This window comes from Balearica regulorum, chromosome 1, assembly GCF_011004875.1.
Source record: "Balearica regulorum gibbericeps isolate bBalReg1 chromosome 1, bBalReg1.pri, whole genome shotgun sequence".
NCBI classification, from domain to species: Eukaryota; Metazoa; Chordata; class Aves; order Gruiformes; family Gruidae; genus Balearica; species Balearica regulorum.
In genome coordinates this window covers 137,730,854-137,743,897 of record NC_046184.1, presented here as the reverse complement: position 1 = coordinate 137,743,897, position 13,044 = coordinate 137,730,854, and the positions used below count along the sequence as shown (strand labels likewise).

The window sequence follows — 13,044 nt, the reverse complement described above, 5'->3', positions numbered from 1 at the left end:
AGAGATTTGTTTAACAGCAAAAGGTGCTTTTACATTCTTGAAATCTTTTTGGTCTTTCATCTCTATCTCTTAAGCAAAGTATTGATGTTTGGTGACTAACACAAGATTTATTTTCCAGGCATGACAGTGGAAATGAATGTCTGTTAGTCCATGTGTTACAGCTGAAGAACTTCAGTAGTCTAGTTGTTAAAGAAAACTGCAAAATGTAAGCTTAAATTTCGCCCATAGTCTGATCATTGCTTTTTTTTGTGCCACAATCGTAGATACCATAACTTTGTTTGCTTTCATGCAAAATTAAGCCATTTCTGGAAAAGATGGTGTGTCTTCGTTTACATGAGGATAGGGTTAATTTTATGGACACAAAGTGTTCCTTTTATGGAACCTCTGTCATAATGGTCAGGTAACAAGCATAGTCTCTAATGACCCATGTTTTTAAGTGTTTGTTATGTTCAGGAAAGTTTGTTCAAAAACATTAAAGTCATGCTTCCATCACCCTGTGCCTTCTGGCCCAAAAGCTGTCTACATTATTTGCAGTATTCCAAAAATATTATTTCCTGTACAACTTCTCTACAGCTTATCTGTGATGTATCCCAGAATAAGCTTAGTGTACTTTTCTCAAATTTCTACTATAATATCTATATTAACCAGTGAGAGATACACCTTGCCCTTTATCTTAACCAAAAGAATGTAAACAAACAAAACAGGACAATTGCAGGCTTTTGTGGCCATTACAATTCTCCTTTGAATATCTGTGAAACACCATTCAAAGATAATTTAAACACAAATACTAGCTGAGAATCAGTGCAAACAACTGATTTTTTTTAATCTTTGTTGGCCTGTGCTACTTTTTGAAATTCCATATCACATTATATAGAACGTTGCTTAGTTTATTCTAATAAATGGTTCGTAAATAATGGCAATGTTGCCATAAAATGCAGCCTTATCTAGTGATATGTATCTTAACATGTTTTAAAGAAATTTCACTCTTGAAAATTGTTGATCTTTATCTCTGGGAGAGGTTGTTTGAAAAATGTGGAAAATGGAGATGTGATAACATTGTTGTATTGTTATGTAAGTCATTCTGTGGGGGTTGTTAAATTGCCATACATCTCACTGAATGAGCTGATCTTTGTTGAGAACGCTTGATTTTGCTAACTCTGCAAACCTCTAGTGGAAATTCTTCATATCAGTGAGCGCATCAGTGTCAGTTGATTGCTTTGTTTTCAGTGTGAGGGTGAGGGTTTGTTATAGGGAAAAAACGTGAATATTTAGTACTCAGTCATATTGCCTTGCAATTAGAAAAATAAATGTCATCTGAAGAAAGTCAAGTAGAGTAAGCATGGTAAAAAAAGACTCCAGAGGGTTTGTTGGACATTGTCATCAAGGTGTCTAAGCAGTTCTCAAAAAGGCAGTTCTGTTCCCCATCCTCCTCTGTTAACCACTTGTGCTGGAATCGGTTGCATGGCTGCAGGGTAAATCAAAATGACCAGTCAAAAAACCAGAAGTTTATCTTACCAAACAAAACCATAAAAAGCTTTTGGACAACTTAATGAATTCCTCCATGCAATTGTACGTCCATTGAATCAGAGTTACTGGGGGCAGCGGGGCCGAAGTTACCTGCAGCAGCTGATGAACGGAGGAGTTGGATTGCTCTCTTCTTACAGCACGTAAAGCTGCCTAGCTAACTGATGCTCCACATGGCAGCACTGCAGCTCCACCATGGCGAGCTCTTCCAGTTGTCCTCTAACCATTTACTTGCCTGTCACTGTCAAACCCTCTGGTGGTGGCATAAGGATTTATGCTGTCATGTAGTCAACTTGAGTGAACCTCTGAGCTGGTTTTTTTTTTTTTTTTGGTTGGGGTTTTGGTTTGGTTTTGTTTTTTTTAATCCTTAAGCCTTATTTTTGCTAGGTTAGCTTTTTAACCCAGATAAGTTTTCTAATCGGATTCACAACACAGTTGCATGAATCTGTTTGCTGGCACAAGGGAAAGTATGGGAAAAAATGGGATATTGCAGAGGCTGGACGAGCAGTCAGGACAGGGAGAACACAGAAATGCTTCTAAGTGGCTCTGCTGCCTTATGTCAGATCAAAATGGTTGCGGATTTTGATTTTTGGCTTGGAGTGTCAAATGAGATGATACCAGATACTTAAATTTGTTTAAGATTGCAGGTGGATGCAAAGACTGTAGGCTTGTTTTGCTGTCCTTTTTGTGCTGAGTTTCTTAAGGGATGAGGAGAAAGGTATACTTAGTGGGTGGAAGGAAAAAATGGATCAGCGACATGGGGCAATTCAATCGCCTAAACATAGGCGTGTGTTTCCATTTGAAATAGCATAGCACAGCACCTGGTCTCTAGCTGCTGCTGCTCAGGAAGGCTCAGCTCTCCCATAGATGCATAGAATGGTTTGAGTTGGAAGGGACCTTAAAGATCATCTAGTTCCAGGGACACCCTCCACTAGACCAGGTTGCCTAAAACCCCATCCAGCCTATAGGATTCCTATGTCATATTTGCTAGCCCCATTGTAGATGCCTCGGATACCTCAGAGCATCTCAATTGCCACTTGGTGACTCTGCTTAAGCACTAAGTTAAAAAAAAAATAAAATTAGTTTCAGTAGAAAAATGAAGGGTTTCCAAATCAGCTTTGCAGTTCTTCTGTGTTGAGAGTACAAAGTATTCTGTAACAAAGAGATTCCAGAGCAGATTATTAATGTAGAAGTTACACTGATGTTTTTGCTTGACTTGATTTTGAGAAATGCCAAATAGTTTTCGTTCTCTTAACTGTGCTATTTGTCTATTTTGCTGTTCCCAGTCATGTGAGAGTTTATTTGCCACCACTTGAGTCAGGCACACCAACCACTTACTGCTCTAGAGCTTTGGAATTCCAAACTCCGTTAATATTTAATGAAGTTTTCCGAATCCCCGTGCATTCGAGTGTTTTGAAATTAAAATCACTGCAGCTGTATGTTTGTTCAGTTGACCATCAGCAACAAGAAGAACTGTTGGTAAGTGATCCTTTTTCTTTAAAGCTCTGTGATATGGGAAACTAGGGTTACTTGAGGAATAATTTTTAAGATTGAAAAGAGAAGGTGAAGACTTTATTTTTCCATAAGAAGTGCCAACAGAGTTATATGTTAATGTGTCTGTTCGCATATGTAATTATGGTTGTGTTAATAAAAAATACATAAGTATCTGTGAAAGGTGGGATTTTAAAAAAGTTGAAATATGTGCATTTTAGGTTACATGGAGCCTTGGAAACAATTAGCAACGTTAGCAAATGTTGAAAATGGGAGCATTTTAAGCAGTGTTGAAAGTAACGTTATGTGTACTATTAATTAACTGTTGCATTGCAAAGGCGTATTAAAAATGGATATAACATTTACATTCATTGCTGTGGGATTTAGTAGATAAGGAGTTAATTCTTTTTTTATTTAATGCATTTCTTACAAATACCTGCTTTGGGGAAAATTGAAAAATCTGCCATTGCTAAATTTTAGTGCAAGAGGGAAAGCGTTGTGTAAAAATTAAACTTTTCCCCAAAGACTTAATCTGCCAGCATTTAGACTAGTGTGCTCAAGACCTCTGTTTCTGCATGGCACTATAACGTGTGCATGATGAATCAGTGTCAGTAAAATAGATTCCTAATAAAAAGATAATAAATACAAACCCCTTGATGCTCTGTTAACAGTGGTCCAAGAAGACTACTGTTATATCAGTCTTAACTTTGTTGCAGAATAATAGTGATCCAGGCAGGTTTCTGTTACACCTTTTACTGTAAACCTATTGAGACATCTGATGTAGGTGCATTCAAATAACTGTAGCAGTTGTTTAAATAGGTTACATGTGTTAACTGTGTTAGCTTGAAGTTAAATGTTCACTTCATTTAGCTATTTTCAAATGTAAGCATACTTAAATAAATCTGCCTTGGGGCTGATGTCCTGGCTATTTGGAAGTCAGTGGGCTGGCATTTCAGTGAGGGGTTTGAACTGGTTAGTGAAATTTTATTTTTGTTTTTTAAGCCTATCAAAGTATCTTAGAGGTACAGGCATCTCACTGTTACGCTGGATTATGGATAAGAGGTGTTTGTTTGAGCAAATTTGGTCAAGAATGCATGTTTGTTAGTCCACCTTTAAAACTAGGTAGCATCTTACATAAACAGTGGTTTTAATGTTGACAGAAGTGTACCCAAGGTCTTGTCTGCAGTGGGAGGCTTTGTCATTTTTGCACTACAGCCTAATGAAAGAGAAAGCATCTCAAGAATGGGCTGGATATATTGGTGTAAAATGCTTTATATTGGTAAAGCCTGTTCCTCTGCGACGCTCAATAGCTATTTCAGTGTAAAGCATCTTTATATTGACACAAGTGCATCTAAGTTTAGGGTGCTTTTATTTTAACTGTTATAACTGAATTAGCAAAAAAATGATAGGCTTTCAGGTTATGTTGGTAGGAGGGGTTTTTTCTTTTCTTAGTCTTAGTGTAGTTTTGTCAGAAATATTTGTCTACAGTGGTTGGTAACCTACTTTATGGTAAGTTAACGCCACTCAAAAAGAGAGAAACTGCCATGGTTTCTTAAGGTGGATGCTTTGAAGTATGTATTTAAACATTATGATCATTGGCCTCTTCTGCTGTGACTTGAAAATAAGTGTTTTTGCAAACTGAGAAATCATTTGCTACCTCTCTTTGGAACTTCTGTGATGGCCTCTATAATTGTCTTTCAGTATCTCTTCCACTGAGATTACAGGTTTTTTTTCTATTGATTTGGTCATCCGTATATTTCTGAAGTTTTTAATGACTGCTTTCTTTTCAATTAGATAATGCCAGTTAAATGCTTTCCTAAATGCAAAAGCCAGGCTGGAGTTTATCCTAAGTTAAACACATTTTTGTACATAACAGGGAATGGAAAAAAAAATATTCAGGCAGTTAGTTCTAAACTTCACTTACATAGAGAAGTAAATCTACTAAACTTGTGGGATGGTCTTTCCATTCCCTCAACCTTTTTACTCATGTGCCCTGCCTTGCTGAAAGTTCTTTTTCTGTTTTCCTACACCTTTCTGAAACTGTGCTTCCTTAAGTCAGCTAATTTCTTCCCTGGTGGCCTCATCAATGTTGAGATAAGGGAGTTGTTATTTTCCATGGTTAGCATATATAGCTCATGTTAAAACATCAAAGAAATGCAATGGCCTTTCTTGCAATCCCACGGCATTGCTGTTTGGCTCCCAGTTTCTGATCTTTTACAGCCTTGACCAACCAATTATTCACCATCTTAATTTATTAGAATTCTTCTTCTCGAGTGTAACATTTGTCTTTTTGTATTTCTTGTTTTTATTTCAGAACATCCATCCCATTTTTTTAACATAATTTTAAATTCTGATCCTTTTCTCATAAATTTTATGATCCTTTTCTCATAAATTTTACAATCCCTCTGTTTGACATCACTGATTCATAAATGCTTTTACTATTCTGCCATCCAAGTTGTTAACAAATGCATCAGAGCAGGCACATGTCAGATGGCTAGCAGACCCGCCTTGGTTTCTTCAGCCTTTTGACTGAGCTCCAAATCTTGGGGTCGAGGTGAAATATTAATTAGTCCTTTAAGCACTGGTAATTATTAATTGGGTTCGATGGTTATTTTCTACCCAATTAGTCATTTGCTTTCTAGTAACAGTTTCTTTGGCATGCTTTCTTAGTGTCTTAATAAATGCAGTGCGTAGGGCAGTGCCAGACATCTCAAGAGTCATTTTTTCTGATATTGATGACAGGAAATCAGCTTTACCCTCTACCTCTAAAACCAAACTCACCCTGTTTTACACTTTTGCATCAGAGTGGGAAAATGTTTATTTGATAAATGTTTCTTTCTTACACTGTGTCAAACCAAGTAGTTAATTAGAAGACATCTCTGTTTTACATATGTACAAGAAAAGGCATCTATGTAGCCTTCAATATACTGACATAAAATGATGTTCTTAGCAACATGTATCCCAATATGACATTATTTTGTTAGTCTAAAAACCATTTCATCATCCTTTATACACCTGTTTAAACAGAGCCCCAGGGAACATTCATCTTGGAAAAACACCACGATGAATTTTTTTTTTTTATTATTATTATTGTTTTCTAATTAACTGTTTCTTTACCTGCTGAAAGTTGAATGCAGTTTCTGTGTACATTTTCTACTGCCTTTACAATCAGAATAATTTCATCCAGCTATTTGTTTTGTGAGAGATGAAAACAATTTTTACGTGATTTTTCCAGTGATATAAATGAAAACAGTCTTAGCATGTGGTTGATTAGCATGGAATTGAACAGCTTGTAGCCATAGCCAGATAAAGCCAAAGGCAGTAAAGGCTAGCTGATATAAAATCATTTCTAGGTCCAGTTAGAGAACTGATTTTAAAAAACAAAAAAAAATTGGTCAACACCATTCAAAAATTTTACATGTGCACTGTCTGATGTTGTAGGGCTACTCTACATTTGGAAATACTTTTATGGGAAGCCTCCGTTAAACCTGTTTTCAGCTGAATCTGGGAGACGTAAGGATGACTTGGAAAGTGGAAAAATGGCTTTATGGCACATTTCACTACCTTATGATATAAATAGGCAGAACAAAAAAAATTGTTGTACATGACATTTTTTCCCCTTTTGGAAGATGCCTCTGAGGACCAGAGAATGGAAGGGTGTCTCAGAACATAATTCTCTCAAAAGAAAGCAGATTACAGTAATGTTGTTAAAGTAATTTCAGTCTAAGCAAATTTAGAAATCGGATATGTAATTGAGAGGTTTTGTTAAATAGAATATTAAGAGTTGTCAGCTGTAACAATCATATCTACATCAGTCATAGGAATTTTATTTTTCAACTTAAAAAAAATTGAATATCTACTCTGTTCCTTCCTTGTAATAAGCAAGAGCCAAAGCAATTCAGTGTCTTAGACACAACAGAACAAAACTAACTTTTTAAGAGATGCCTTTAGTATTTGATAAAGTGGGGTTTTTTTACACTATAAGTAAAATACTTTTTAAATGAGAAGGTGTCTATCCTGCAGTGTCTGTTTATTTTACTGTGGTCAATGCTTCTTGTTGTTTACAGGGTATTGCTCAGATAAACCTGTCTGATGCAGAGAGTTCTGGTGAGATGCAGCTTCACTGGTATACTGTTCAGATCTTCACTGGTTCAGACCCCCAGAGAGCAAAGAACAAAAACCAGTGTGAAGAAAGTATTCCCCGGTCTTCTGGAAATGTAACTACAGTTAAAACAGTATGGGTCTGAAAAAGTGATTTGTGTATTTTACCTGCTGGGTAGTTGTTTGTGATCTTGTCTTGGATGCAGTTTGTTTTCAAGGTGCACAGAAGGTGATAGCTAAATTTAGGTCTTGTGGCAAGAGCTGGATTTCAAAAGAATAATTAAAAGCTAGATCATGTCTGGACAGGTGCTTGAAATATTACTCTGTGTGTATTTGTATGCACACTTCCAGTCCAACTAACTAAAACTCATTAAAAATATCTACCACTGCACTTCAAGAGGCTGTCAAGAAAGGTGGTGCAATTTCCATCCTTGGAGATTTTTCAGCCCGTGACTGGGCCCTGGGTAACTTGATGTGTCTATGAAGCTGTCCCTGTTTTGGTCAGGACATCAGACTAGGTGACCTCCAGAGGTCTCTTCTGACCTAACTTGCTGGATGATGCTCCACAGTGAGATAAAGTCTGCCCGGTTTCTGTGAGAAGTTGCATTCATGGAATGCCATGTACTTACTGATAATTAAGATTTAGGATAGGGGTTTTTTTTTGGGGGGGGGATGTTGGGTTTGTTTTGGTTTTTTTTAAGGAGTGTACAATGACTATGTTTTTATTTCGTTTTCTCTGAACAATATACATTAACTACATTGGCTTGTTCAAATGGTTTTATTTGAAGTCTAGTTTCCCTTTCAGGATGCAGTGACAGCCCTGCTAGCTAGGACCACCGCTCAGCTGGAAGCAGTTGAGAGAGAGTTGGCAGAAGAGAGAGTGAAACTGGAGTACACAGAGGAGGAAATCCTGGAGATGGAAAGAAAGGAAGATCAGGCAGAAGCCGTATCAGAAAGGTGAAAATAGTAGTTTAAATACCTCATCAAACAGCCGAGTGGTATTTACACTATGGGTATAGTCTGAAATACAGCAGAAGAAACAGCAGGTCCTTATTCTGAGATCTGTTCCCTGTTAGCATTACGAGTATAAAATTCTGTTATTATGTGATCATATGCAAACAGGAGAAAACCTTATTTGAATGGCTGGCTGAGTTTAGAGGACTTGGAATTTGGAGAGTGGGAAAACATATCAGAGTCTTTGCTAGGAAGGCAAGTGTAATGGGTTTTCAACAGCACTGTACTAAAAAAAATAAGATTTTGTGGTGACATGGGAAGATGTCAAAGGTAGACATACATTGCTATGCTTGTGGAGCGAACATGCAACACAGCTCTTACTATTTCAGGGTTTCTTACAGTGCCTTTTCATCATTAATAATATTCCTAGTTTGTTACATGAGTTGCGTTGGGTTTTTTTGTTATTGCTTTCTTAGTATTGTTATAAAGACCAGAACATATGCTTTAACAAAATCAGGGAAGGTGATTTTTTTTTTTTTTGGGGGGGGGGGGGGGGTGTGTGTTATTAAATGTATTTCTTTATCTGCATGTGCAGAAATGCAAGTGGGATATGTTCTCCCTTTGAAAATTCTGTAGCTTTATTGGAGAAATAATACTCTAAAATTGTAAACTGACCTGGATAATGAAATATATAAAAGTGATGCATAATTGTGTGGGTTTTTTTAATACCTACAAAAATCCTGTGATGTTCTGACTTTAGGAGTTGGCAAGCAGAATCTGTTGACAGTGGATGCAGTAACTGCACCCAGACTAGTCCTCCTTATCCAGAGCCATTTTGTGGGGATTCATTAGCTGGACACATGTTTGCAACTCAAGCAGGCCAGTACAGTTCTGGAAAAATGCAGCCTCCGCCACTAAAGGTAATGAGAGAAGACACTGTAGTATGGAAACTGCCACGCTGCCTGGCACACACAGTGTGTTACTGCTGCTCCTTGAGTTTGAGTCTGAATTGATCAGAAGAGAAAAGAATCAGAAATGACGTTAACCCTGTATGAGCACTGCCTTCATGACAGCGGTGTGCCTTTTGAGTTGTTAAAAATGCCCTCTAGGGCTGGGGTTTTTGTTAGCTTACTAATTATTTCTGGACAGAATTAGGTTTTTATAGTGAAAGGCAAGCTGTTTTTACTGTGGCCTTTATCTAATCTGTAAATGTGCACTTGTATCGATGTTTGTGTTGACCTGAAATGGTAACAGAAAAGATCATGATCAAATTCCAGTGCTCTTAGAAATAAGAATTTTTGAAGGAATTGTGAAGAAAGAAGCTTAATGTTTTAAGACTTGCATTGCTGTTTCAGTGTTAAACAAATACAGCCGAAATTTTCAGAACAATTGTGGTGAAACTGATGTATTTAAAATCGCTTGTGTTCAAGATATGAGACGTTGAACATAAACCCAAACAAGCCGAAATCAGCGCACTTCATTGAAGTAGAGGAACGTTAGCCATTTGTGTTGCCTTTAGGGAAGATCATGCCTCCTATTGAGGAGTGAGTTATCCTAAAATTTGGAAGCTTTCTTAGAGTAGCATGTGTTTTCTGGATTTCTGAATGTTTTAGTGTTCTTGTGTCATTGTTTCAACAGTCTTTAAGTTCCCTTTTGCTGAGTTGCTTCTCTTCATTTGACTTCCTCCAGTTTTAAGGTGGTTCCTTGCTTCAGGATCACCTTGCTTATTGAAAGGTGACTCAGTTTTCTTCTGTTGAGGCTGGAGATCAGGCGGTAGCTTGGTTAATGCCCAACTGCCAATGCTGAATGCAGTCTTTGTGCTCTGCAGCTATGATTCACGTTATAATTGCATCTCATAATTGTTACTGTTCCAGCAAAGGCTTTTGTAAGGTAATCTTATAATTTTGAATGACCTAGTTTTAAAACTTTTTTAAAAAAAATGAGGTGATTCATCCTCTGTTCTCAGTGCTCATTAAAACTTGAACCTAACCTAGCTAGCAGGGCAAATTGTTTACTTTTTGATACTGTTGAAATGTCTGATTGTTTTTGGTGATAGAGAGAAAATAAGGAAAAAATATTTTTTTTTTCCTTCATTGAAATCTTAGGTGGATAAGGAAACTAACACTGAGGATCTGTTTCCTGAAGAAGTTGCTATTCTTCCAAAAGAGAGAACTAGCCGCAGGCCACGGGGTTCTGCTTTTGTTCGCAGTAGCACTATTGTTCGTTCCCAGACCTTCTCGCCTGGAGCACGAAGTCAATATGTTTGCAGAGTGAGTACGGCTTAAAAAGAAGGGGTGGGGGGAGGGCCTCCACACAAGTATTTTGTACATTTTTGATAATTTCTTCTCAAGACTTTACTACATTTATAAGAGACAATTGCTACTTTTTAATACTAATGAATAATCTTTCCTTGAATTTAAACATTGCAGTGGGGAAGAGGTCCCCTGGTTCTTTTTAAGAGTTTAAACTTGAATTTATTCAATTTAAAATCTAAGAATCTGTGACAAATTAGATATTAAGCTCTTTTTCTTGGTAACCTTAGACGTTAGGGTGATTGATTTTACAGAGGTATAATGCTGTCTAATGTGGTGTATAAACAGCTTAGAAGCCACGTTTAACTTTCAGGTACCTAAAAATTTGGGACAGGGGACTGAAGGCGTAATCTTAGCATTATTGCATAAATATTCTTACAACTGTGGTTGCTGTCATGAATGTCAGTCATAGGATGCCTGTTACAGTGGGACTTGGGATTCCTGGGTGCGCTGGTGCAAGGAATTGAGGATCATCGCAACAATTTTCAAGCTCACATTAGCTCTGGTTGCTGTCTTCGATGGCAAAAGGCTTATAAGCAGTTGGCTCATGGTATTGCAGGTCAATACATGGGTATTGATTTTTTTTGCAGTATTGGTGGAATGCACGTAGCTTTGATTGTGCTCTTTCATAAGCTTTTGAGAGCTTGAGTGTGAAAATGCAGTAATCTTTTTAAACTTTTATTCTTTTTCCTAAATCAAGGTCTTCTGGGTTTTGCTCTTTTACTTACTTTGCATGCAGTACATTTATGGACCCTTTAAATTCTTCAGTTTGATTTCTGGAATCTGTATCTGTTTATGATATAGGGAATGTGAGGAAAACACCCTCACACACCAGAACAAAGATAGTGCAAAAAGGAAGAAGATTGTTAAAGACCCTCACTTAATCTGCATTTACTTAAAAATCAGAGGGGGACAACCAGTGGGAGACTGTGTTGTTTGTGTCCATGACAGTAAATGCTTTAGGAAGAAATACTGTTGCCTTTAACTCCCCCCTCCCCTTTGGATATTTAGTAGAATGCTTGATGAAACTTAGCTGTACAACATTGATGGTTTTGAAGTTATCTTGAATTATTGTAGCTATACAGTTTGAGCACTATTATATATAAATTTTTATAAATAACTAAAGCTGAAAAAAAGTTGCTTAAAACAACAGTTTTGGTGCATTTTTAAAAATAAATCTCAAAAGCAAAAAAAAAAAAAAAAAGGCAGATTTCTTAATGTAGATGACCTTATAAGCAACGTGTATTTTCAATCTCTTTTCTAATCAGCTGTATCGCAGTGACAGTGACAGTTCAACTCTGCCAAGGAAATCCCCTTTTGTCCGGAATACATTGGAGAGGCGTACTCTACGGTATAAGCAGGTACACCTAGGAAACTGTTTTTCACTTTTCACTAAGTTGCCAGAACACTGGTACTTTTATACCTAAGCTTTAGATGTCTACAGGTACATTCTGATGTTTTTAGGACATTTATAAGGCTTCTATAATCTAATTGGGGGAGGGGTGTGTGTTTTGGGTTTGGTTTGGGTTTTTTAAGCTAAAAGGTAGACAGAGAAGTGAAACACAGTTGTGAACAATTATTGAGGAGGAAAAAAAAAAGTGTCGCAGACAAAAATTAGTTTCGGGGGGACTGAGTTTGTATTGATTTAGATGGAAAGTTTGTTCAATCTTTTAAAAATCTAGTTTATGATGCAGGCCCAGAGAAGTGGGTGTGAACATGACAATAAAACACGCAGCTCCCCTCCCATTCAGCCTAGCAAACCGTAGTATTTGAGGCCCGAGTATTCAGGACCGAATAGGTTAAGCTCTCCTTTCACCCCCGTGCCAACCCATACACTGCAGAACAAGCGGGCAGAGAAGGGCAGGTAAGGCGTTAATGCCTTCCATATAAATTACATACAGTTTAGCCTGGTCAGCAGAAGTTAATTTCTTACTGGTGTAGGCAAGTAGACAGCCATGCTTCCCATTTTGATTCAGAATCTGTCTTAAAACCAGTATTGAATAAAGCCCTTTAAGGGGAATCTTGCTCAGTACAATGTTTTCTGATGTCATGACTCTGTTACGTTTTTCATATTGCATCCCTTTTATTATCATCATAACATGAAAGTTGAGTCCATAAACTTAAATATTTATAAGTCAAAAGGAGACTGTAAAAGGAGGTAGTAGAAAGCATTAATTGAAAAAGATTATGGTACAAAAAAACCCCTACAGCTAATTAGCCTTTCACTGTGGGATATAAATAATCTCTCCAAAACTTTGTGTCAAGAAAGACTTTGTGTGTGAAGTAAATACAGAAAATGTATGTTATATATAGCTAAAGACAGACCAGTATACCATGTTGAGAGTAATATATTGTGCATTTTATTTGAATCCTAATAACTCAGCAGTCCTGCAGATCATCTTTGGCTGAGCTTATGGCAAGGACATCCTTAGACCTGGAGCTGGATCTCCAGGCATCCAGAACTAGACAGAGACAGCTGAACGAGGAGATATGTGTTTTAAGAGAGTTGAGACAGCGTCTGGAAGATGCCCAACTCAGAGGGCAGACGGATCTACCCCACTGGGTCCTTCGGGATGAGCGATTCCGAAACTTGTTGAAGGAAGCAGAAAGGCAGGTATGGTAACGTGAGATGAGCACTCAACGTGTTCAGAAACTTCTAGTT

General features: G+C 37.4%; 1 protein-coding gene across 8 annotated transcripts in view; it reads left to right on the top strand.

Annotated features, from left to right (window-relative positions):
• The window catches only part of WWC3 (WWC family member 3), a 105,710-nt gene that overhangs the window by 88,644 nt on the left and 4,022 nt on the right, over positions 1 to 13,044 (top strand). For 2 of the 8 annotated variants that reach the window (XM_075776516.1, XM_075776499.1), the window contains exons 14-21: positions 119 to 205; positions 2,811 to 3,003; positions 7,083 to 7,232; positions 7,922 to 8,073; positions 8,831 to 8,990; positions 10,176 to 10,340; positions 11,651 to 11,743; positions 12,766 to 12,996. In XM_075776516.1, the coding sequence (XP_075632631.1) occupies positions 119 to 205; positions 2,811 to 3,003; positions 7,083 to 7,232; positions 7,922 to 8,073; positions 8,831 to 8,990; positions 10,176 to 10,340; positions 11,651 to 11,743; positions 12,766 to 12,996 (1,231 nt within the window). Of the gene's footprint in view, positions 1 to 118; positions 206 to 2,810; positions 3,004 to 7,082; positions 7,251 to 7,909; positions 8,074 to 8,830; positions 8,991 to 10,175; positions 10,341 to 11,650; positions 11,744 to 12,765; positions 12,997 to 13,044 lie in introns of all 8 variants that reach the window. The other 6 variants (XM_075776508.1, XM_075776464.1, XM_075776456.1 and 3 more) reach the window with 5 other exon arrangements.